The sequence below is a fragment of the Corvus moneduloides genome, chromosome 7 (assembly GCF_009650955.1).
Source record: "Corvus moneduloides isolate bCorMon1 chromosome 7, bCorMon1.pri, whole genome shotgun sequence".
NCBI lineage: Eukaryota > Metazoa > Chordata > Aves > Passeriformes > Corvidae > Corvus > Corvus moneduloides.
The window spans coordinates 18,567,831-18,595,800 of NC_045482.1; the positions used below are offsets into that span (position 1 = coordinate 18,567,831).

Consider the following 27,970-nt stretch of genomic DNA (forward strand, 5'->3'; position numbering starts at 1 on the left):
AGAGTAAACAACACTTACTGGAACCCTGCTATCCTGTTTTAAGTTTCCAGATATTTAATCCATGCTGCTGTTCTCTCACTGTGAAGAGAATCTAACAAAATAAGAATGTCTTCCCCCCAGTTTTCTTATGCAGCAGTCTGTGAGTAATGCCTAATGTAAATAGACAAGCACTGCTGCGGCAGTAAAAATGACAAGATAAAGGACCTACTAAAGAAGGCGGCACATTCATGACCAGTAATGCAGCAGTTTGAAAATAAAAGCAGTAATACTAAGAGATGTTCTTTCTATAGTATCAAAACTTCAATATATGTTTCTATTTATTTTCATCACACTGAGCATATCAATCTTGGGCACAGTCACAAGGACATCTCTTCTAGCAAATCCTACTCACAATAAACAAGCCATTCAAAAATGTTCATTTAAAAAGAACACATCTAATATAAAGATAGCATTCATTATTACTTTAACAACTTTCAAAGAAAGAATTCTTTCTTCCCTCTGTATTCTTTGGAATAATAATTTTCATTTATATATGTGGCAACAGCATAATCAGATAATGAAGATATGCATAGGTAGACTGAAATAAGTGTTTTAGCAATAAAGGTATACTTCAGGATACAGGAAAAATCAACAGAAACGTTAACTGGTGAAGACAGAAGAAACATGCTAATGCTTTGCTTTAGCTGGGGACAAGAAAGAATAAACAGTCAATCACAGTCAAGTATCTATTTCTTTCTAGACATTTGATACTGTATTTACACATACATACTACCATAGAGGGCGAGCTTTGCCATTATTCTGTCCCAGGGCAGCAGGCAAATATAAAGTACCTCTCCATCTCCCTGCAGCAGCTACTTGCTAGAGAACAGTTTCACAGATTGGTTTTTGAGAGTTGTTTATTCCCACACTAAAAAGCAGAAACTTCATATGAGTAGTATGAATTATTTTGTTAAATAAGAAGAGAAAATATAACTCGTGGTCTGCTTCAGGATACCACAACCATTCATTACATTTTATTCAATAAAAATTAACTCAATTCTTACTCAAAGACTTTGCCCATTTAATGGATACCAGGAAAGGAAATTCACCTACCATTTTGTAATGATACTCGGATTAACAGTATGGATGACCAAGTAAAATCAATGTGTTAGAGAATTCTTGTGGTAGGAAAATATGCATTCCTACCATTGCTAGGGCTTGAAGCATTTTCAGTACTTTCATTTCCTCACACCTTCCCACAACTTTAGTGTGCAAAGTTGACAACAATCCACTCAAGCATCAATACTTATGGGCTGATCGGTAGCATGTATCAGCCTTTGAAGTCAAATACCAAGTAGATCTTCAGAAAGGTTAAAAGGCAGAAAAATCCACATTCTCTTGTTAAAATAGGAAAAGTCGGTCTCTTAGAATAAAATTATACCAAGTACTTTTTGTATATGAGGTCAGATGGAGGTAACACCCTCCATAAGGCAACTCCATCTGGCAGATGTATGTAAATACATCAGACAGAAACAAAAATGAAAGTTTTGATGTGAATTTCTATTGTAATCTCAAATCATATAATCTTTCAACCATACCACAGCAACAGCACAAGTAAATGCCCCAGCTATTTATATGCTCAGATTAAAGTGTAGCTCTTCCTTGATAACTCATTATGTAAAATGGGTACAGTAATCAATTCTGCTACTGCATCAGTGTATTCAGACATATCTTCTTAATTGTCCACACTTTTACTACATTTCACTCCCTTAGCTCTGCAGAGCAATGTGCTAAGAAATACTAAGTGATGGCATAATTCTCACCACCTTCAACAGCACAAGAATTATTTCCTAACTTCTTCATGATTGATGGTTATCTAGTAAAATCTAAATGTCACAGATAAACCTAAGGAGAAATACCCAATAAAACCTTAAGCGGAGATCAACAAAGGTTCCATTAAATGCTAGCAGGAACAAAAGTGACAAACGTATAAAGAGAAACCATATTAATCAATCTGTAGAAGAGACAGATACCAGAAAACTGTCTGAGAAATGAGGGCAGAAAGAAAAAAGGCATTTGAAAAATGTTTCATGCTTCTAGAGAGGATACAGCCGCTTGAAGGGTATTGGCAGAAAGGAAGAAAAGAGAAAATAAGTCTGTAGTGAGCTTTTAATCTTTCCTTAATTGTACTGAGAGTCTCCAGCATCATCCCCAGAGAGAATTAAGCATAAAAGACTAAGTTACTCAAACAAGTTCCTTTATAACAAGTCCTTTCAGAACAGCATGACTTCTTTGAAGGACTCAGTTTCTCAAAGACTAGGTCACACAAAAATCATATTGTAATGCATATTTTTTTATGCTAAAACAAAACTACTATATTGGACCTGATTCTACAAACCTGCACTCAGGAATATGTAGATAAGGTTCTGTGGGAATTAACAGAATAGTTTGTCTATTTTGGTTAATACTTCAAGAAAATGGTTTGCACTGGTCATCAGAAAAGATATTTTCAAAGGTCAAGAGAGTGGTGGTATGCAAAATTAAACAGAAATTACTCAGGAAATGGTCAGAGGTTAAAATGTAAGCAAGCTGAACTGTATCAGTAAGTACTAAATGCAGGATGGCAAGGTTTCACTTTAAATGCTTATTATTTATCACCCTCAAACAACTGTTATATAAGCCTGGCTTAGAGCTATGTACAGCATCTAGAAAGAAAAGAGAGTTTTATCAACTTAATTTGAAATTAAGAGTAGTAAAGTTCATTCAGAAGATATTTAGTGAATAAACTTTTATTTGTGAGTTTCAGCTTTCTTTCAGTTTCTTCACTTGGGACTTAACTGAGAAAGTATTTTAAGCAGAGTTCAGAGGAAATACACACTAATGGTCTTATCTAATCAGGCATGGGATAAAGAATAAAGAAACTGAGCCTTAAGCACTACACCAGACTGATGGTATGAATCCATGTATTCTGCTAAACCACTGATTTCAACAACAGCCCGTAACAGAAATACTAGATGAAAACTCAAATTTTGTGAACATCCAATTTATGACATAGTTCAGAAATACATGGAACACGTCTTAAAAGGCAGCACATCTTACGTGGTGTTCTTGCATATTTGTGGCATAAACAACCATTCACAAAAAGAAAAAAACTTATCCATAAGCAGACTTGCTTCCATAAATCCCCTTGACATTTAAACATTTCTGAGGGTCAGCAGGCCCTTTCACATTGCTGGTGAACAGATTTCTAGGAATTTTGTAGCTCACTGAACTAATGGAATTTGAGCAATACTCACTAACTCTGAGAACTGCAACTGCAGAGTTTTACTACTCAGATTGAAATGAGGATTGGTTCAAGAGCAAGCACGTGGACTATTTAGGGTTTTTGAAACCTCCTTCTTCTCTTGATATCTGGGACTGGCCATAATCAGCACAGATGACAGGCTGAGTCCTATAATTCTTATTCTCTGCCATAGGAGAGATACTCCACATTTAGGTCTTAGTTTTCTGTATCTTCCTTTTTAAGTGTACCTCAGGGATGCCTAGAGTTCGTAAGGCTTTGATATGATTTGCCTCAGTACAATTATTGGGCTGACCATTTTGTTAAGCATCCCTGAACTACTTAGCCACAAAATCATTTGAGTGATTCCAGCCTCTTGGCTCTCACATTGTATCAGCTGTGTCAGTGGGTAGAAACTGTTACAGAAGGGATAAAGCTAAAGAGAATTGAAACCTACTGCCACCAGCCTGTGCTGCTTATTATACAAGGAGAAAAAAGTAATTAGCAATTACCTGGGTTGAAATCTCACACAGCTCATAGATTTAAATATGGTAGTGTTTCACCATGGATGAAAAGTGAGGAGGAACCAGGCTAAGATTTCTAATAATCCCTGAACTCTGATTATGACCAGGAAAAGATATCCATGAGAACTGTACTATCTAATGCAAGCAAAGAGCACTCTTCTTTTGAACCCATTTATTAATCCATATGCCTAAACAATTCATAACGTCTGAGGTTTAGCTTGTTTTAAGTTGCTGAATGCCCATTCAAGGGAGTACTTACTTAAGAAGAGAAGAATTTACGTTCGACTATATAGGACTTGTATGTTTTACTATTCTTGCTATATGAAAGTGAACATTTTTACTATATTTTTACAAAATATTTTGTAACTACACCAGACTCTGGGAATAAAAAGTAACAATACATATTACAATGCAACAGCCTAGATTTCAGCTTGCGGTAATCTGTTTAAGATCTTCCACTGCCACAGATCCCATTGTTAAAGATCTCTAAATTCCTTTAATGCTGGCAGGGCTAAGCTAATGGATTTTTAAAATGTGAATATTAAAACATATCCATTGATCCAAGAAATGGTACCATATCATTTGCCTCACCTATTATATAGCACAAGCAGAAAGCACCCATTCAAATGCAGAATGCAAGCACGCACTCTCTACAGCAATGCCTTGGAGGAACACACCACTGTATCAACTGCAGTAAAGCAACAAAAAACTCAAGCTTCTAAGGGCTTACTATTTTCTCAATAACCTGGAGACAAACAGTAATAATAGATAAACCTCTTGTGTAAGGACAAAAAGTATAACTCATCTGAAAGGAGACAAAGGACTGAGATGGTAATACCAATCAGAAGATCAGAAAGGGTCGATCTCTGAAATAACCCATTCAAATATGACCCCACGGTTAAGGATGGTCTGTGTTAAATCCAGAAGTTGAGAAGTGTAAGCAAAGCCCTATGCAGTTGATCACTTTGGTATCCACTTAAGGCAGGAAAGGACACTGCCAACCACAAACGCAGCTAGAACCAAAGCTCCAGGCAATCTGACACAGAAGTTTGACAAGGCAAATCTAAATTTGCCTTGTAGCATATACACACACAATACATATTAGATAGATAGCAGATTATATATGCACACATATCTGAAAAAACATAATTCTGTTAGGCTTTTTTTTCTCTCTGTGACAGAGAAGAATGAGAAACATATTTGATAGTAAAAAGTACATCTGGGGAAAAAGCCAGAATCTATTTTATAAGCTTCAAATGTTACGATTCTTCTGAAAGACATTTTTACTTAATAAAAATGAACTAATGAAAGACCAGAAGTTTGTTTCCTGAAATAATATTCATAAGCTCCCAGTTGTGTTTTGCAATATATGTTTTTGCCATTTAGCACATCATGCTTAGAGATACCACATTTAATAATACAATCTGCTGAGGATGAAAAGCACTTTCTTTGCTAATAAAAAAGCTGGTTATAGAAAGTGCAAGTTTGGCAGTAAAGCTTCCAAGAAAAATTGCAGCCTGAAAAACATCTGCAGACTTTAAGTGTATACATTTCAGTTTGTCAGATGTTCTTCTGTAATTTAAATATTTTAAGAATTAATCAAAATACTTTATTTTCTTGGAAATCGGATGAGTTTGTATTTTTCAACTTTACCTCTAACCATGATAAAATATGAGAAAACCAATAAAGGCATTACTTAACAGGGTGACTGACATACTTTCTGGATGTTTCTATTCTTTTTTCTCCAAGAAGTGACCTCAAGTAAGTCAAGTTTCTGCAATACTATTTAAGACCTTTTGAAGTGCTAATGAACATATAAACATTTATAGAGACTATAAATAGGAATGACAATATATTTTTGCACAGTGCCTGGTATAACAGGATTCAACAGGGGGTTCAAGCTGATGGTCAATATTACAGTGAAAGAGAATAGCACCTAAGAGAAATTACACGGTAGGATGGTTTAAGAGAAATCACATCTACACAGTCCTATTCCACCTCTGCACAGTGATCAGTGACAGAGTCACAAAATGTTGCTTTTGAAATCGATTCAGAATAAACCGTGAGACTGACATGCAAATCAGATGTAGGGATGACACAGGAGAACATGCAACAGGAAAGTCTGCTGCAGAGAGACACAAGGAAGGATCAGGCCCTTCCAATCAGCTTGTTATTTTTCAGTATTTTCAGTTGCTTAAGGGCACTTCAGTCTGAAGTGCCACTGTCACCTTAAACCAAGGATAGCAACAAAGAAAGGGACACTCAGAGTTAAAACTAACTGGATCTTCTGCAAGAATTCTGCCTCACTGACAACATCAAATATCATAATAATGGCATAATAAATTATCTGAAATAGAGCAGACAACTATTGATTATGAATTTTTCAGTCACAATGCCATTATTTAGCAAAGGATTTATCATAGCAAGACTCTACCAAAACACTTGTACACTTCCATCAGTACATATCACACAAATACAAAAGCTGCATTACTGAAGTGAAAAATCTTGTTCCTAGATAAGCTTTTCCACTGCCAGTGGCCAGGAAGGTTTCCTTAGGAGGTACACTGTCATAAACCGTGTTCACAAAATCTGCATCTGTTCTTAAAATATAAAGTGATTAATACAACCAAATGAAAGCAGCAGTCACCGTGTTGCTATGCTGACAAACATGGCTGGTTCTGATACATGTTTGGCTACTGAGGGTTAAATGCTGTTTCATGCTCATTTAAATCTGCTCTATTAGAGCATCACTCATTAAAATTAGAAATGTCTGACAAAGCAAAACAAGAGGAAGAAAAACTAAAAGCATATTACAAAGATGATCAAAACCAATATAACAGCAGCACTAAAGGCCAGAATCTGCTTCTATGGGGCTCCACGTGTACTAAAATCAGTTGTGTTGTATTCACTTGAAATATGTTCAATTCATACCAGCAACACTGGGAGCGCTATCTGGCACTTTTTCTTGGTATAATAACAACTCTGGAATCCTTCCCTGCTACTCACTTGCATGCTTTCCTGGTATTAACACAGAAAGTATGAAGGTGGGATGTTATCTATTTTCAAAGCTTTGCTCACATCTAGTCAATTCTATGTTTACTGTCATATTCTAAAACTGGGCACAGGGATTTTTTTATCTTCCTCCTCCTTCCATGTGTTCCTATAGGGAAAAAAAAAAATTGCCTACCCTCACTTCCATTTTCAATGTCTCTCACACTAGCTCTGTGTCTTTGCATAAAAATTTGAATCGGTTATCAGCTGAAGATTTGCAGACAGCATAAGGCAACAGATTCCACACACTTGGGTCCTTCCACGTCTCCCTTCTGTGTTGTATTCTGTGTCTGATAACATGGAATAATGTTATTATTCTGACAAGACAGCTATTTGGGAGGTTGGTGAACACAGTATTCCAGCTACACTGAAAATGCAGGCTACCACAATTTGATCACTTTTACATTTCTCTAATAAAATCCCATTAGAGAGACAAATCATCAAGGAATCATTTGAGCAGTCAATAGAGAGAGGGACATGAAGCGGGTAAAGACAGCCACGTGTTCCATGACCATCTTTTTATACTTTTGTGAGGCTCCAAGCACTTCACTATTTTAAAACACATGATCACCCATCCTGCAAAGCTAAATATTCTGTATTTTATTAACTATAGTTTTATACCTCTACTATGTTTGCCTATGGGAAATCAGTAAATCAGAGCAGACACTTCTGCAATTGATTACTGGGCAATAAATGGGCAGAGCGGTACACCATAAATCAAGCTGATAGTTTAGGGGCTGGACATGAATCTGATTTTTTCTTTGATTCCCCCCTTCCAATATTTCATTTCTCAGATCAAATTTAATCTCTCACTCAAATGAACTGGAAAGAATTTCTGGTATGGAATACTCATTGGTGAAAAGGTGTATTAGAAAGTACTGACATTTACGTGAGATTCCTAACGCTCCTTAAACATGTTAAAGTGTTCAGGAGTCTGCTAGAGAAAGAAACAAATACATTCTCAAGTAACAATGCAACATGTATTTTCCAGCAGCCTAAGACAAGGAAAAGGCTGCCTCTCTGAAACGCTGCCTACTGCATTACACTGCAAAATACCACACGAGATGCAGTAATGTGCTTTGATAAATAATGCACTTACAATACGACCAAATGGATAAAAACAAAGCAAAATCCTTCCATGTTTATTTTCATTAGTGTATTTTTACAGCGCCTTTGTAATTCCTACTGCCATAATCCCAGGGTATAAAATGAGGCATAAGATGTTATTATACCTTGATATGAGAGGTGTGATTAGATACACCTTAAAGTGACAAACTGATACTCCATACAAATACATGGAGAGCTGTAGTCCCAACTGTGATGAACTTAAGCCTTATTCAGAAACCTCACAGAATAGTGCTACAGCACACCCTTTCATACATGTACTTCCTACAGGGCATTCCAATGAAACACTGTATAAAACTTCTGTTCTGACAAATCTGGCTTTAAACTAGCTCATTAAAACCTAGTGCTCACAGTGCTCAGAAAACAGAGGCAGTAAGAAAGCTGCTTCTCCCAAAGCTATCATTACAGAGCAGTTCAGTCTGCTGAGGGCTACTGATTAATGTCGAATGGATGAAAGCAGGAAGCAAATTACACTACAGTTTATCAGTTTACAAGATGTGCAAGTGCTGCTGAATATGAATTTAAAAAAAAATTCATTCTGACCTTACAGGGGCCAAGTCTCTCTCTCTCCAAAGTTACTGCATACAGAAGTAATAGCAGTTCTTCATTTACTCAAGTGTTTCTCAAGGCATGTTCAGTAACTTCTAACACAATCTTATTCCACACAAAAGGAAATTGGTTATTTGTATGTTACCCAAGGAAGGCTGAGTAATACACTGTGGTAGGAAAGACCTCTAAAAATAAGTCACCTCTCAGCAGATTCACTCCCTTCCTGTCTGCATTTGAATCAGTTTGCAACTGCATGAAAGGACAAAGCTTGAGGATGAACTATGGAGAACTCCTGGCATGATCACACTGCTCAAATGCATTCATTTCCCTCCCACTCTGTTTAAAAGAATCCAGTTATTAGGGGTGGAGCAAGGTAGTGACCCAAGAGGATGTGCGTGAACAGAGCTCCTCATGTGTAGCCTTTTGCTTTCATGTTTATTTTTGGATGTATTTTCCTTTGTGCTTTGAAATAGTTTTTTTGGACAAGATAGCTAGCACCACAATCACACATGCTAAGGAAGGAAAGCAAGCTCTTATCAACGCAAACAGTATTTTTTCCTATAGATTCACAGGGCACCTTGGAAGTGTTACAGTGTTACAACAGTAATGAGTTACATTTTTCATGTTTGTTAGTGCTCCTCAGACACCAAAGCCAGGGATAATCAGTGCACAAAGGAACATCACCAGTGATTCCCACAACCTACTGGTCCTTCATCAGGGAACAGTATTCAGCTGTGTGAGAATCCAGTGTGAGATTTCATCATCTTTAATCTGCTGTAACAGCGTTGATAGACAACGAGTCTGCAAGGATGAGTAAGCAGAGAAGATCAACAGATGTTCCCCAACAGGATGCTACTTCAACAGACATAGTCATTAGAGAAAAGACTGGCCCATTTTAACTGGTAATTGTTGTTATCAGGACAATGTCATTTGTTTTGACCAGCATTCCCCAACTGATAGAAATGAAGGTCATAGAAAATCCTTCTGTACTTAAAGGGGTGACTGAATATGAGGCTGCATGTATTAAAGAAGGCATCTCGTGCATTTTTGATAAAGAATATCCTATCTTTTCCTCAAAGAATACTTAAATTTATAAAACTGACAGATTAATACTGATAAAAAAAGAAAGAAGTCAGTTTAGTAGCAGCTGTCTCTTTTGTTCAGGTATAGACCCAACTACAAGAGTACATAGAAATTAATATCTTTGCTGTATATTGTGCATTAAATACATCAATAAAATGTATCTAATCTGGGAATCATTCTACCAATACAATTGCTTCTTAGAGCAATACAGCTAATACAGGGTAAGTTACATTTCAATTTAAACAAAAATCAGAAAAGTCTGCAAATTCACAATATGAAGTTTCAGAGATTCTGAAAATTCTTTCTAAACTTAGAAATAATTAAAATGGATAATCTTTCTCTCTCCTAAAATCTCGTTCCAGGATATATACTGGAAGTTTCATAGCTGGCATAAACGGATATGTACCTGTCTTTCCAAGAACTGCACAGACTTGAGGTATAAAAGTATTTGTTGCAAATGTGAGCTTCATCAGTAGGTTTCAGTATTAACAAATTTTTACTGTTAAGAAGGATAGTTCATAGCTTTTAGTCCTAGCATTTCAGATTAGTTGCACAGTAAATTAAAGTCAATATTGAATCAATTTCTGTCAGTTCATTTTCCAAGATTACATTCACAATCTAAAAATAAGAAAAAAATATTTAGAATTGCAGTATTGATTTTCTTTGCTCTGTAGGCCAAAAATCTTTATTTGGTTAATGGAGTTTTGACTTGTTCTTTCCCTCAAAACAAGGAAATAAAGTAAATTTTCCCAAAAATGAATTTCCTGGGGAAAAACAAACAAATGAAAAAATAATATATAAAATGTATCTTTGCACTTCCATTATTAATCATAAAAATCCTACATACATAAAATCAGAAACCATTTTAAGAGCTGTAACCCTACAATTTATTTAGGTTGTTCTTATACTACAGTATTGCATTATTTTGGAATTATTCAACATTTTCTTCTGAATAAATGACTTCTGTCATGAATTAAATTCTCATTATGTGGAGAGCTGAACTTACATGCAGTAGATTTTAGCTTTTACAATATCTGGACTGTAATGAACTGACATTGTTGCCTTTCCCCATTTTTCCAGGGTACCATATACATGAAATATCTGTGATCTGTGTGGGTCTTCATTAAACACAATTAAAATCTGAATGGCATGTAACAGTAACAGTTTCCCCATACAGACTTCGTCACAGCAAAGATATATGAATCTCAGGATAAGGCAAAAAGAGCAACACAGCAACTAAAACATTAAAAAAGTCTCCCTTTAGAAAATTATTTACTTTTCTTCAGGTAACAATAATATTAATAACAATATACTACTGGTGCTACTGCTAGTGTATTTTGGCAAAATTTTCTTACATAATTTTCTGTCCATTTTAAACGTTCTCTGTTTTATCACACATTAGCTGCAGGTTATGCAGACTCTGCGATTAGCAGATTGCAAGGAAATAAATAGTATCTTGCAAAAATGAACAACTTCATTATATCTCCGACCAACCAGCAAAGCTGTATTTCATGGAACAATTTTCCACTCACTGAGAGCACAGAGATAGCCTTCTTGAAAGAAAGCACACCAAAATATATCAAAAGTTCACTGTAAAATGGCACAAAAGGCAAAGAACCGCCACAAATCTAAACTGTGGTTTGTGACTGACACCTGCAGCATTTATGACCTGCTCTACAGCCCAATTTCATAAACGCTGCAACACACAAGATGTGTGCTAAAGCTGCCTATGATCACTCCAGTACTTCTAACACACGTGACCTTTCCCAAAAGCATCTCTCATCAAAAAACTCTGCAAAATCATCAAAAGTGCTAGAAACAAAGCTGTATTAGTGATTAAAGAGCAAATATTGTTGAATTTTTTGTTTTAAAACTACTTTGAATATGTTATAAGGTTGAACATTTTTAAAAGGAAACCTCCACTCCCCCAATAATCCTGATAAGAGAACAACAATCTCTGAATGCTTAGCAGGAAATTCATATGTATGGCAGAAATGACTGTGCTTATACCAATTAAAAATGAATTTTTTAAAAAAATGTTACCAGACAAACCTACAATTGGATTTATTCTCCCCATCATTATCTTGTAAAGCACTGTCTACATTATCAAATTTCTGACTACTGGCAAGTGCTGCATATGTTAAAACAGATGAGACCACTGGCATATTTCATCTTTTAATGCCAAGGCTTAAAACTACAATGCAGCTGCTGCAGAGAAAAAAAAATTGTAGACTGCAAAAAAATATTGCCTTGTCAAATACTTCAAATTTTCTGCAAAACTTCAGTAGCATTTTATTTTAGCTGTAGAACTTGCCAAAAAACAGTACAAATCACGGCTATGCAATTCAAAGAATGATATCTGATATTGTCAGGGCATTCAGTGGCAAGCATCTTTCATTCACACAGTGGTGGTCTCTCATGCCTTGGTCACGCTGCACCATTAACTATGCTCAAGGTAACATATTTGTAAGCAGGTGATGGAAGTGCTGTTTCCTCCATCAGTGTAGATAGCTGTGGATTTGACTTTAGAACTGCTTTAGGACAATTATTTGGAGTATAATACTGCTTTTTGTCAGGAAATGAGAAAGCAAAAAAAAAAAAACCATCTCTAGTTAGAAGCCGAACTAAAATGTTAGAACCAGCACCTATTTCTTAAATACAGTTAGTGTCCCTAGACCTGCAACTTTAGGACACTCACACCATCTGGCAGCTCTGCCCAACACCTACACTTGCACAGTCACCATTTCAAGCCAGCTAGCAGTGCAAATTGGCAATGGTGTAGGCCAGGCCAACAAGATGCCTTCCAATTCCCACAACACTTTTCAAATCAAATGTAATGCTTGCAAAAATGCAGATTCAAGCTCAGTAACTTTGCACAGCAACATGCTAATGAAGTCTTCTCTGCATGGATGCCAAAGTACACAGATTACAGAATGAAGAACCTCAGCAGTATGTTCTCCACAAAGGAAAGTTTTAAGGGAATTCACATGTAATCAGTAAGTTAATTTTTAAGTGATCTTGATTCATCTGCAAATTCTAAACCCCTTAGAGCTGGTGATGAGACAGAAGTTAAGGAGAATAATTTAAAATTTCAGAGTATAATAAGAACAGACTTTCCTCATAAATGCTACCAATAAAAGCAAGTTTAAGGCTAAGAGAGCAACACCTGCAGTATACAAGTAAATTTTACCAGAAATTTCACCTAAGTTATTTTGTTACAAGAGGCCCACAAGAAAGAAATACAGGAGTATGTAAACATACATAATATGGAGCACTAAAGTAAAAACTTTCATGTTTTTCTGAACTAATTTTAAAAAATTATACTTTGCTTATGGTATAAATGTCTTCATGCTATATTACAAATACTTTCAAGGTTAAGTAATTTTTTTCTGCATTAACTGCAAATAAATCTGAACTTACCTCCCAAAGTGCTTTGAAGTCCTTCTGCTCAATTCGAAGGAGCTCACTATATTCCCTGGTAACGATGGTAGCATGGCGAGGAGTGTTATCCAGAATGGACTCTCCAAAAGCAGTTCCTATTCCAAGGGTGCATATTGTCACAGCATCCTTTGAATAATAAAAAAAAGGACACATTAAAGATTTCAGGATGTTTTGAGAGTCTTTATGCCATATTTTCTAATAGCATGGCCTTAAGATTCTTCAGCAATCCACTTAAAAAGAAAATTAATTTGTCACCAACAAGGAAAAAAACCTATATGCTGATTAACAACATGGGAAGCTTTAATGTGGAAACAAGTGGGACTTCTGTTTTCTGTGACCATCAGTTGAAGTAGATATTTCTGTCTGCAAATCTGAGAACACAAGAATCACTTTCACCTTTAGAAAAAAACTATGATCTCTGTTCATCCATCTCTAAACACTGCTGTGATGATGAGATCTTTAGAAATCTCATGATGAGAAGGTAACTAGAATCAGAAATGCAATCTCAGAATATAAATTTCTGTCCTACACAGCCTACCCTCATCAGAAAGAAAATTTGCCTGTTATGTTTTCTCAGTAAACATAAATTTCTATTATAATATCCTCTTGTATTTATAATGCATTTCTCTATTGTACATGCAATGCACTTTTACAGTTGAACCAACTCTTGGCCCTTCTGTTGAAAATGCCAGCAAATCTTTCAGTTGTTAATAGATGCTTGCCAATTAACTACTAGACCAAAAAAAAATTATTTTCACATAAATCAGGGATTTCAAGAAAACTATTAAAGTTCAAACAACCTGGAAAAGCTGTATCCATGTACAGAGCATTAAGAAAGGTCCCAAACAAGCAGCAAAGTCCACTTCAAAGGAGTTTATATGAGCACATGCCTTTCTAAACGATGTCTAAATGAATCTCCCTTGGCCAGGAACTCCTCTATAGTAGTTCCAAAAAAAATTATGAGCTACTGCAGACAAAAAATTAGACTACTAGCCATTAAACAACTTGCTGAATCAAGATCTTTAGATACATGTTCTATATTCAGCTTACAAGTTGCTTTGTTCCTGATCACAGGCTTGAAGCTGAACACCCACATTTTCTAAGGTGGACCTTATCTGACTGTCTGTTCAGTAATTTTAAAAAGTTAGCAACAGCATAAAAAATTTAAAATCATACAAACTGCACTTAACAAAGGAAATCATATATGCACACAGACAATTACATATAAACATATAAAAACACATGCTAACTTGATACAACATGGGAAATATAGTTTAATTCTAAAATGTAGGATTCATGCAACATCTACAAAAATCAAAGCAGAAACTTTGGCTGTCCTTGTGGCTGATAATCCAGGAGAGATGCATGAGCATATTTCAGCATCATTTTCTGGTTTTAGAATTGCACTGCTTTCCTTCCATGCATCTAGTAAGTCATAATAGGCAAATGTTATTAAAATCAAGTTAGTAGCTTTATAATTGCAATACAAAGACAAAAGTCCATAATAGTCCAATTCTCTGAACCACAGCAGACTGCTCTTACACAGATGTAACCACATAAAATTGTGGGTTCAGGAAAACAGAATCAATTATGTCTCAGAGAAGATCTAGGAAAAATTTACCAACTGTCAGAAATAAATTTTCCACGAAGGAAATAGGAACAGGTTTTGTTTAAAAGAAAGTATATTTGAGAATGATCACCTAGGCACCTAAATAGAAGTCTCTATAAACTATAATACAGGTTATACACTGAAATCTGCCTTCCCAAGCTTACATTTCAGAGCTGAACACTCTATGCATGCTACAATACTCACAACTGCACTCAAAGGAGCTACAAAGAAAATGTGCCTACTGCTCACACAAAATTTGATCTCCAGATATCTAATATATTATTCTCAATCCTATTCAGAAAGTTAAGATAAAAGAGCCCTGTTCAGGGCAGGACAACCAAACAGTCTGGCATAAAAGAAACTTTTCCTGTAGGTGAATCATAAACATTGTTTACATATTCTAACTTCTTTCTCAGTCTCTCCCCTCCCTTCAAACAATAAAATAACTTTAAACATTTCACCTCCTCTGTTTACAACCCTAAAGAATAACCTCTAATGACAGAACAAACATGAGAAGAAAAAAGGACCAGTGTTGGTTAAGAAATGACTTTATGAGATAAATTCTGATGAGGCAGCTGTTAAGCTTGAGAAATAAATTAACACTGTGGGGTGTTAGGCCAAGAGGCTGGAACGGTCCTATCTACATTCACTAAAGGGAAGTCCAGGCTTCCATCAAGTTCTTTTAGATTTTTTTTCCCAAGCCACCACTATTCTCCAGAGAGATGCAGTTTCACAGCCAGCTGGGGTGCAGGCCTATATGTCTTCTTCAAGGCTTCAGAGCCCCATTTTCTCACTACCCCTTGTTTATACATCTCCAGCCTTCTAGGGAATCAGGTGTGTTTCCTATTATGCCTGTTAACCTTACACTCAAGAATCTCCTGCTGTTCAGTGGAGACTTCAGGAGGATTGCTGGCAGCTCAAAACTCAGTTTGCTGTTCCCCTCTGCAATCCCAGAAGCAGCAGGGGGTTCTAGTGGCTGGTAACCAGCTAACATTCACACAGCTGTTTAAAAGGCAGTATTAGAGACTTATAAAGATGAGATTGCTTCCATTGCTACCTGCCCTCTGTACACAATATAAAACAGTAGTGTTCAAATCAGAGGCTGTTAGTGTATTCAGCTTCACTGACTCTTACTGCCACATGAGACACATGCAGGGAAGGCATTCTTAAACCTTTCCCTGATCCCCTCATCAATCTAAAACATTATTGAGTTTGTAAGACCATTTTATGGAACAGATGAGAATCAGAAACAAGGCTCTGATTTATTCCCTCCCCCACCATCACAAGGATCATCCCATATCCTCCTCCCTGACTTGTGACCCCTTCTGTTTTTCAACCTGGCAAACACAATTTTTGTACTGCGTGTAAATAAAATCAGGGTGTCAGGAAGAGAAATGAAGAAAATGGGGAAAAACATTGCTAGCGCTAGGCTCAAAGGGATTGGGGACGTTTCCTTGAAATTTTAGTTTGTTCAACATTTTGAGTTTATAAGGGAGCTGATGTAGCTAGATTGTTTTTAATTTCATCATTTTCCCACACCTTGCATCTTTATCTCACCTCTGCACCTGTGTCTCTAGGACCATACTATCTCTGTGTTTAACTGGAGATTTGCAGAAGCTGGCATTTTGAGAAGTTTGCTTATTATTACTTTGACACAGTTCAGTTTGTCCCCAGCAAAAATTTCCTTTTATAACAGAGACACCAAGGATATACATGAAAGTAAACTATCTATGAAGTGATTTTTCTGTTCCATTACCTTCACTTGAGTGCTTCAGCCATTCAGACAACACATCCTTGTCAAACTATTTCTAACAATAACATAGAAATACCTTCTGAACACACTAAAATTGCAGTTTGCAAACATATGTTAGGCCACCCTCCTTACACAAGACAAGGTTATTTGCTCAAAGGAGGCATTGTGCTTCTACAAAAGCTGTGAGCAGCGTCTCTTCTAGTACCTAATTAAAATATGTATGGTTCAGATTAGCCATACGGTAAATACTGCATTCATTATTTCCATACCTGTCTATCTGATCTTCTAAAAGCTATCTGCAATGTCTTGGACTTCTTCCTATGTCACCTGACAGAGAGAAGTGAAATGATTTTTCTATATTAACTTCCAGTAAGCTAAGTTCAAAACCAAAATTAGCACAACCACAACACTGTGGAGCTCAGCACGAGCCAACACACTCTGCTTCTCAGCTCAGTATATTAGTTCAGCCAATCTCTGTGTTACAATGAGTACAGCAGTTCCCATGCTCAAACTAAAAAATTTAAAGCTAGCTTAGGCATATTTACGCTACTAACTACAGTACAAACCTATGTTACAACTTCACATAGGTTATCTCCAAAATACTTAATGGCACTTACATGCTGAAAGCAGTATTGCAAGGACTACTACCCTGTTTAAATCCCTTTCCTTGATGCCACTTCATCTTACCACATACCTCCTTTGTCCTCAGTTTCAAAGAGCTGTGAAATTCTTCCATTTCTTACATGAACATCTGAACCTCTTTCTTCACAGTCATTCTTCTCAGCAACCCCACTAACTCATTTGGCTTTTCATCCCCAGCCCTCTGCATCTTCTTACAGCTGACACTACTGTACCATCCAAGCACTCATGGTTCCTCCTTTAAAGCTTTTCTAAAAAAGGGTAATTGTCTGTTAAGTCAATGCCCTATGTTCAGTTTGGTCTGTTTTTGAAAACTGACCTGCTTAAAATAAACTCAACCAAAACATAGGCAAGATAAGCTGGCAATAGGCCTCAGCACACACTATGATTCAGCTGGCAAAATACAGCAAAACTGCAGATCAAATTGCTATTTGGTCTTTGTCTTTCTTCTCTTCATTCCTTCATAGTTTACCAGAAAAATCTTTGGGGTAAAATGCCCTGAATCTAATTCAGAAAATCGCAGTGCTGCAGAATCTGGCACCAATGTAACACTGATGCTTTTGTCATAATGCATTTATTCCCAGCTTTATTCTGAGACATTGCCAACAGCCATCCTTAGACTGTTCATCTTCAAAACAGAGTCCAAAAATGAAACATACACAAGGCAGTCAGCCTTTTAAGACAACACCAAACCAGGAATATCTCTAAGAGGAATTTCTGTTACTAGATATCTCAACATTGGGTAGGCAACAGTGCCAAATAAAGATGAAATTCAGAATCTGATCATAACTGAGGGTAAAGACGTCTTTCTGATATATTCTACAGAGGCTGCATTTTCTGTTTATTTTGATGATAACTAAACTATGTCTTTCTGTGATTTTTAAGTGCAATATTTATCAGGATATTTGTTACAAAGAAGTTCAGGCAAGACCAAAACAGTTCATTACAGTTACCTCTGGAATTCACAGTGGGACGTTTTCACCTTAGAAAAAGTCCTCTTCAGTCTCTTCTTGATTGCTGAATACCCAGAAAAATCCATAAATAGTTTGCACAGAAAGCAGACTCCACTCAGGATGTACTGGATGAGTACTCCTGTCAAATCTCTGTAGCCATTCCAATGGCAAATGAAATTACCAGCAGATTTTACCAGCTCACAAAACTAACAGTAACAGCGAAATTTTCTCTGGCCAAACTCTTTATAACAGGTGGGTACGGTAAACAGTCGAATACGATTTTCAAAGTGCCCATTTCAGTACCGAGCACTGCCTGCACTCGCGTTTGCTATGGTGTTCTAACACTGCCCCCTCGTGACAGAACACAGCTTTGCAAGCAGAAAGGATTTTTCCAAACCAGTTCATCAAAGCAAAGCTTTATGAGATCCTAAATATCTGTGTCTGTCTCTATTAAAGCACTTAAATCAGTAGATGTAACAGTTCCTGTTATCCTAATACCAAATAATAGCTATTATCAATATTTCTGCTTATAAGAATTCTCAACTTGGTGCTAATCAGTATTACTAATATTTTCTGAGAGAAATCACAGGCATCTACATCAGTAAGCTGATGTGCAGCCAGAGTGTGTGTGAATTAATACCTCACTAGCTACACTGAAGTCTTGATCCATTAGTACATTAAGATACCATTTCTAGTGCAAGACATGTTCCTACATGCCTCTGTAGGAACAAAGGCTATTAAGACCTTTTTAGTAGGGACCAAGTATCTAATAACTTACTGCACTTCTAATGGGAGAAAGCTACCCAACACCAAAGGTGACCGCACAGAGAGTTAGCACATGGTAGCTAACACAGAGTTACACTATGCATTAATTCCTAGCCTTGATGAAATTTAAGTTCCGCAAGCAGACAGATAAACACCTAGCAAAAGTGGGACTTGTAAATTTTAATCAAGAGAATTTATTTTCTATATTTACATTAACACTGTAAGCATCAGCATATAATCATAGGATAATTCAAGCTGCAAGAAAACTCAGGAGGTCATCACCTCCTGTTTACCTGAAGTATTAACAGTGTCACGATTAGTCATGTCTGAAGACATTTTAACCAACAGGAACCTAAATACAAAGTTAGCTTCTCTCTTACTAGGAAAGATGGAATAATCCTGTACTTTTACATGAGTCTACAAACTTCTAAACTCTGGTAACTGCATCTCTTCTGCTCTGCTGAAAATATCTCATTAGCATTAGTGTCATTTATGGTATAACAGTAACAGCAGAGCAATTAGTCATTATTATGACTTTGCAAAGGAACCTTTTGCTCCTGGGTGATGTGACTGGAAAATGTGCTCCAAGGGTACATTACAAGCACCCCTACATCTTAAGCACTGGTCATCCATTCCCAGCTGGGAGCACAATGCTTCCAAGTCAGTGTGCCAGGGCTGCTCTGACAGCAATACAACACCATATTTCCTCCATTGTCTGGGTTTGTAGCGAGCGCAGCAGGCAGGGAATGCTAGCAAGTACTTCAAGTTCAAGCATGACCAGTACCATGCCAACAAGAAAGTACAGACATCCAGGAGCTACAGGCAGGAGAATGAGCAGGAGACCAAGAATGTACAAGGAGGGACATGGTATAAACACCAAGTTGGAGCAAAACCAGAGGAAATGTTGGGCTCAAATAGTATTCAAGAGTCCCCAAACATCAAAATTATCCAGACTGGAATGGTAAACATATGGGCTGCCATTCTTTTGGCAGTGAGGCTGTATTCTATGGCAACTAGGCAGTGGTAAAAATTCAGGTCGTTGTTCCTGTGAGAAGGAAACATGAGATAAGAAATAACTGCAGAATATAACTTCTAGAACTAGAATTACATGAATTGTAGTTCAATAGCTTCCTACTGGCAGGAAAATGAAGTTAACCTGAACAAGCAGAAAAAGATACTTACATTATATTCATTAAAAACCTGAAGTGTTCCATACTCCATCTAATGGAACAAATCAACACTCCAAATTCTTAATTTAACATCCAGATTGTGCAGATGTATTCCTTTCTGAGTCAGTAAAGAGATTGATTCTTCACAACAGTTTAGTGCCATCTTTTGGCAAACACTGGAAAATCCTGATTGCTTTAGATCTGCACAGAAAAGGGTCTCATAAGAGCCCAGTACTGTTCCAAATTGTGACAATACCAATGACAGCCAGGCCATGCCAAGAATTGCTCAAATTAAGCTAATTATACTCTCAATCAATCTCTACTTAGTACAGTGAAGAGGTTGCTAAAAATAATGATATCAAAGAAGTTCCTTTTGCATCTATCGTTCTACTGCAGGAAGTAGAAAGACCCAGTACTCACACACTGCCTTGACTTGCATTCTGACCCAATTTCATCGGTGATGCAATGCTCAACAAAGTGAAAAAAACCACAATTTCTGCTATGAGCAAAAAAATTTCCTCAATCAGCCAAACTTTGGGCAAAAAATATACCACCACCATCCCCTATTCAATCACCACCTCATTCCATCCAGGTGGGGAAAATGGGTAGTGGTCTCTATCAGGTCCTGGGTAGCTATACCACTCATGTAAAGGCACAACGAGCCCCATATCAGAGGTACAACCCCATGCTGAGCTACATCATGGGATAATCACAGATCTCAAACATGGGAGCAGGGAACAGAGTGGAGGCCTTCCCAGAAGACTAAGCTCAAGCAGCAAGGGCAAGACTTGCCAACACAACTTTAGACACCATGGATGGCAAACTCCAGGAGAAGTATCTCATCCTTTTGGATTTTTATTTACTCTAAATTTTATAAATCCAGGAGTACCAAGGTACTGAGAAACCACTTAAATTGGGGGAGAATTTTACTTGTTCTTCTATTTCTTAACACTGAATAGATATTACCTATAGGCTTCTTTTCCAACATGGCAGCAGTTCCAGTAGTCTGCTATTACTACAATACTTCCCCATTTCTGCAGTGGAGACTGCATTATGCTGTTATTAGACTGCACTGTTAGTGGGTTTGGTTTGAACTTTCTGAACAAGAATGTAATTAAAATACTTCTAGGGAATGAATTACCAACTCTGAGATCTTTAGCACAACTTCTACAGCACTTCTAGAAAAGATGGAAGAGTCCTGTTTCACATTAAAATGTAGACCATTTCCAGAGCACTACATTTCAGTTTCTTGAAATCAATGGCATGATTTGCCTTCCTTAGACTAAGGACAACTGAGACTAAAAGAGACTCAGAGAAACATATACATCCTTGTGATATGACAAAACATCTGTACATAATGTGTCGTTATCTACCTCATCATATAAAAAGTGATATTCTTTCTTTGTACTACTGACTGGATGATTTAAATTAAAAATCTATTTTACCTGGTGGTTGCTTGTATCAGACACCTTCACATCCAGGGATCCTGTCAGGACAGCATACCAATTCGTCCCAATATCACCCTGACGGAATACTGGAAAGATGAAATCTCGTAAATCAGAGCTATCACTTTAAGTTTAGCAACAGTAACAAACATTTTCCCACATATTACTGTACTATTGCAGTCACTGATGGGACTATACAATTTGCCATATGAGATTACTTATTTACTATTACAGTAATATTTCCAATGACACTGGAAAACACACATTTTAGTAAACTAGTCAATACATCATGGAAACAATGAAAGCACATAGAACTCCTTCACTCTTCTCCCCAGTTTGCTTCTTCTCTACTGTTCTTTTGGTTAATTAACCAACCAAAGAAACAAAACAAACAAGGAAAAAGGTTTTCTGAACAATGTCCCTTTGAAATTCGTAATATTTCAATGCAGACACAGCTACCACTGAATTCAGTAAGAGTTCTGGCTGAACAGCAACTGCAAGACTGTGATGTTCAGGCATTCCAACTGTGTGACTACAGAGCATCAAAATCCCTGTTACTCTAAGCAAACCCCAGTGCTGCATGCCAGATTTACCTGAGGTGTTTCTGAGACTCTACTAATACCACAGGTTTTCATCAGTTATTCCCCTGGTACACATTCCCATCACAGGACTGCCACTTACTTCCATCTCAGCTTCACAGAGCAAGCACAGGTGTCCACCTACATCTGGCCCACGGGCTGCCAGAGCAGGCACGGAGCTGTTGCACCCCACAGCAGTTTGCCTGTGATTTGGCCTGTGCTAGCCAGGGTGCCTGGAAACCACACGCTATCAGCGGTGTGCCTCGCTGATACCTTTGCCCCTGACAGCACAAAGCTCTGGCAAAAGCGATCAATAATACATTTACGGGGGAAGAATGAGGCTTAAGTCCAATGACTGGCTTGTAATCTTCCAACAGAACAGTGGCACTCTTACATCCAACTGTATGCCTTGTTACCATAGATTCACTACACACTGCATTTGTAGAGCAAGCAGCACTTCAGTCCTGCCTTGCCCTGCAACTGTGACTGCAAATATTCCACTGATTCTGCTCTCATTGATCTCTTAAAGACAACCACAGCCTAACCCCCAATTTTATCTACATAAAACAGATAATCATATGAAACTGTCTTACATGTGATTCCTTTTTCCAGATTTTCATAATATCCACAGAGACATATCTGCTGGAGAAGGTTTGGATGAAATTTCTCAAAAGCTTTCACTTCTTTCAGTCGTGTGAATATTATATCTACATCTTCACTAGAACGTTCCAAAGGCCTGCAAGAAAACAAAAGACAAATTCTCAAGGGCTTTATCAGAGAAACATCCCCACCGGCATGCACCAAACTTAAAAATGTTTGCGTTAAATATCACACTATAATATGAACCAATTAAAATGCATTTCACAACTACATAATGAAGCCCTTCCAAGATATCCTAACAACCGCCATTTATCAACTTGAGCATGATTCTTATCATTTCAACACAGGCAGTGTCCAGAAGCCCATTTAGCACCAAAGTCCTGATGTAGCATCACTGTAAAAGTATTTATGATGATGCAGTCCTTATCCTAAAGACCTTAGAATGATAATATAGTTTTAGGTTTGTAAGGAAACATTAACAAACAGATGTCCAAACACACAAGAGGTCTGTGGAATCAGTGACCAAAACAGATTTTCTCTATCTGGTTAAACGGAAAGCATTAGATACCAACAGTAACTTCTATAGCCAAGCTTCTCTTCTGCATTTTACTGAGTATAAACTGACTTTCCTCTTCTCACTTGCAAGGAAGAAAGACAACTTTAATAAGTATATTCTCTTCCATGAAGTCTCTGTCTCTTAGTGTTGGACAAATTAAATAAGCAAGCAAGAATCTTAATTTTTCATTGGTAACAGTCAAAAGTTTTAATTCAAATGTTTAAAATAGATAAAATATATGACAGCAACACCTTTTAAAAAAAAACAGGACTTCAAGAAAAATAAAATTGTAGAACTCTCTAGAACAAAGTAGCATGTATACCAGCAGTTCAGCAGGTTCAGCATATTACTACATATTTATGAAACTAAAGTGAATTAGCTCTGTAACACACTTCAAATGTGATTATCAAACATTATGAATCAGCAGGTAAGCCAAACACTAGCTGACAGCATTAGAAAAAAATTTTTATAACAGATTAAAAAACCAATCACTAAGGGCAGGAAGAAACTGAATTTTCCTAGGACATCATGCTGGATCAGATGCAGAAATTATTCATGTATAAGGGCATAACAAGAAGAGAGACAACTGTTAGTAGTCATTAGACCAATCACTCACTCAAATGTTGCTAGTTAATTTTACTGACAAAAATGTCCTTTCAACCAGTGGATGAACTTATAATGAACAGAAGTCAGGTAGCTACAATGAACAAAGACTAAGTTCACAAATATATATCTTTATTCACCTTATTGTTACACCCACAGCATAAGCACTCCTTCCAACAAGATTTTTTTAAAGATTCCTCTTTGAAATCAAAGACTTTAAGGAATCCAAATCTTTGTCTCAGTGAAGAAAGCCAAATCCTACTTGCATTGAATCTCTGTATCTCTAATCTTTCTTACTAAATTATGTCTAGGAGGGATTAAATCTCTATCCTCATTTATACTCCAATTTACCCTTATTAACTACAGATGAGAATAATAATTCTCTGGTGTATGCAGTTGCTTCTACATCACAGTGACATCCTCTTACCACTTCAAACTACAATCAACTTCAACAGCTCTCTTTTGAAATATTTCAAGCAAGATTTTCACCCATTTCTTTTTTCTTGACTGTGCACTAGCTGACAAGTACTAATAAGCATTAACTCTCTTGTCAAAACCCTTTTAAGAAGATTAGGAGGTGCAGCTTGCAAACAGATTTAAAATCTACTTATACAAGATCCCTACCCAACTACACTAACTGTTGAAACACTAACTATCTTAATTTATGGACTCTCAAAAATAACAGCAATACCCAACAAGTCAAAAAGGTGAGATCATTCTCAGAAAATCCCCTCTTCCTAGAGAAACTGCATCTGAGACTTTCATTCCTACAGCTGCTCATAGCACTCGATTTGAGTCAGTCAATTCATTTGCACAGAACCGACTACAGGATCTTAGTGTTCAGTGGTTTTAATAGTTTGATGCAGTCAGACATGGAAAAAGGAAACAGCATCAGAAAACAGTATGCATCAGGTTAATCAACACTGTTGTCCCAGTGGTCTTTCTGAAACATAAGTGCAGAAACCTTTTCCACTTCTGATTCTGTGTAAAGGACAAGTTTGGGGGAGATTTAACTCATAGGCTGTGTAACATTTTTTCCTGAGAGCTGTTCAAGGGACGGCATTTCTATCTAGTTCAGAAGAAGGTGAGGGCAGCGATGCCCTCCACTGATGTGGCAAGGAGTGTCCTGTGCCAGGCGGATGAAGTGCAGAAAAACCTCTTTCTTCTGACAAAACTCCATCAAGGCCCCAGTAATGTGAGTCACTATGGAAGGATGAGCATTCTCACAGATAGCTGAGCCATGCTTTTTAGTTTAAAACATCCGCGAGAAACCAAACTCACATATATTGGAAAAGTCAAAGTTGTGTGTTCGTAGCAGCTTACTTCAGTAGACAACTGAGCTACAGCCCTTTGTATCAGCAGCAGTTACTTTCACTCAGAGTACACAAAGTGAGCTTTTGAAGACAGACACACAGACATGCTCTAAACCAGAAAAGGCAAACAAACTATTAAGTAACACACATAGTAGTAATCCCAAAATCGTTATATTCCTTATAATGCTTCTTAGTAGTTCTTTACGGCAAACCATTTGTTCCAACAACCTTTCTTCAAAACATACTGGATTTAATATTACTGTATGCAAATATATTTCCACAAATATTTTTACTGGGAAGGGACCCTTTTTGATCCAGTACATGTGGAAACAAAGCTAGAATTTGGGAGAGGTTTTCAGGGAATGATTTAACCATTAATCAGTCTTAGAAAAGGTACATTCTCTTCCAGCTGTGTTTTAAAAAAAAAAAAAAAAAAAGGGCAGCAGCCAGCAAGGAATCTTAACTGCACCCCAGAATAGCACCTTATTCATGTCTCTCAAATGAGATGCACAAACACCCAGTTCAAGATTTAGCTGTTTGGTTAAGATCATGATTTCTTATTCATAAAAAACTAACTGGGATTCAACCTGTTTGACAACAAGACGCCTTTTTTTCAGAGATCCTGGGAAATGTCCTCAATGTTTAGGAGTAAGGAATTAACAATTTGGTGTCCCAAGCTGAGGTGGCCCTTGTCCTTAGGAGCACATGAAATTTTGCCTGTGTAAAATTTCAGACTGCAGTGTAACAGTGGTATCAGTAGCACTCAAACTCATTTCTACTAAGTGTTTATAATCTATAGCAATGAATCTGGTTTCAAAAGCCAAGTATTACTTAACTGAAAATAATGTACCATGGCATCAATTAACTGCTTTTTCACAGGCCTGCAAAACTCAGGCAAAGTTTGACCACTTTCTACAAAGCATCTTTTAATAAAATTATCATCATTATAACTTGTAATTATCATTACATTAATTATCATTAACTTAATATTAATCTATTTATGATGCCGAATTTTGTTTTCTGTTTCCTAAGTACAAGCTGCCTAACCTGGAACATAAACAGGAAAGGACAACATAAATTTATTTCTTCATCACAGCTATCTTACTGCAAACTTGTTTTTTGCAAAGCACAGTTTGGAGTAATACTGAAGCAGCAAATGCTGTAATATAGTCCTTAGAACATTAATGATTCAATCTATTAATAGAAAAGTACTACTGATGGCAGATGGAGAATTATTCAAGCTTTATTTTCACTGTAGTCACACTTAAAAAAGGCAATGGTATTAATGCAGAAAGGAACCATTCCCCAGAACAGGAAGACAGGCTGCAAAAGTCAATCCCAAGGAATATCCCTACACTCCTAATATGGCTCTAAAAGCCTCTGGAAAGATTTTTCCAGATACCTTATGAGAGTACCTAACGTCACTTCTCTGTGATCACCACTGTTGTTCAGTCTCCCTGAGCTTAGTCCTCCCCTGCTAAACTACTGCTGGTGCTGATTTATTTCTGTTCTGTTCTGTCCTGTCATATTGATGCTACTGAAGTGCCCCTTCACTGCTGATGCTGCAGAGTTACAATCTCATATCCATGAGCAAACAAAGTCAAAAAACACATTTCAGTGAGTCTTCAGCTACCACTGGATTTTCTGCTAAAGTTTCTGTCCTGTACCCATTCCTGAAATCTCAAGACTGACATATGGAATTAGGACCATAGGTTAATCTAAAAGTGTGAACAACTATATTAAATCAATTAAGATTCTTCAGCTCTCGTTTGGTAGATGTATGAGCTAGAGTAAAAGCATTTTAAGGCAAGGCCACCCTTGTAGAAAGTCTATGACTCCATCCCAGTAAAGCACCTCCTCCCTAGACTACCCCACCCAATTTAAAATAACCTTGAAGTCAAACTGTACTGACATCTCATTTCACTGTAGCCAAAGCAAGGGGGGCACTTCGAGAGTTGCAAAACAGGGCTACCAAATAAATTATTAGGAAGGGATGAAAAGCAAGAATAATTTATTTTCACTACCCTACAAGCCCTTCTGTTTTGTTTGACCCCAAAATGCCTTCTTACTTATAGTACTAATTTTCCTCTTCAGAGCATAGTAAGTGATTACACTGGCAGTAACGTTTTCACACTAAACACTATTCCGCTTCTTCAATACAACATCACAGCGTACATATACAAGTGACAGCATCAATGCTAGTTACACATTTCTACTCAATTATGTCAATAAGGCTTTTTTAAAAAATTATTTTATCCCTCTTTATCTGGATGTGAAGATTTCAGGAACATATTTTATAGAGAGAAAACAATTTTCTTGACAATGTCTGCTCACCTATCTGTAAAAGGCGATTATAAAGAGAATCTGCCTGAAGTCTATCCTCATAAGGCTGTTCAGCTCAACATGAGCTGGCAGTGCTGGCAGTCCCAAAAGCCAGCCACATCCTGGGCAGGATCAAAAGCACAGTGGCCAGCAGGTCTGGGGAGATAATTCTCCCCTTCTACTCTGCTCTCATGAGACTTCATGTGGAGCACTGCATCCAGCTCTGGAACCTCCAACATAATAAGGATGCGAACCTGCTGGAGCAAGTCCAGAGGAGGGACACGAAAGTGACGAGAGGGCTGGAGCTCCTCTCCTATGAACACAGTCTAAGAGAGTTGTTGTTGTTCAGCCTGAAGAAGAGAAGGCTCTAAGGAGACTTAACAGCACCTTCCAGTACCTAACAGGGCCTATAAGAAAGCTGGAGTGGGACAAGACATGTAGTGACAGGTCAAGGGGCAGTGGTTTTAAACTGCAAGAGTGTAGTTTGAAATTAGATATTAGGAATAAATTCTTAATTCTGAGGGTGCTGAGGCACAGGAACAGGTTGCCCAGAGACCGTGTATGCTCCATCCCCGGCAGTATTCAAGGCCAGGTTGGCTGGGACCCTGAGCAACCTGATCTAGTGGAAGGTGT

At 37.3% G+C, this 27,970-nt stretch overlaps 1 protein-coding gene across 4 annotated transcripts in view; it reads right to left on the reverse strand.

The window, feature by feature from the left end:
• RAPGEF4 (Rap guanine nucleotide exchange factor 4) overlaps positions 1-27,970 on the reverse strand; it is a 157,335-nt gene that overhangs the window by 120,003 nt on the left and 9,362 nt on the right. For all 4 annotated transcript variants that reach the window (XM_032114866.1, XM_032114867.1, XM_032114865.1 and 1 more), the window contains exons 2-4: positions 22,537-22,679; positions 21,366-21,454; positions 13,012-13,158 (exon numbers count right to left, since the gene is read on the reverse strand). In XM_032114866.1, coding sequence (XP_031970757.1) covers positions 13,012-13,158; positions 21,366-21,454; positions 22,537-22,679 — 379 coding nt within the window. The remainder of the gene's footprint in view (positions 1-13,011; positions 13,159-21,365; positions 21,455-22,536; positions 22,680-27,970) is intronic.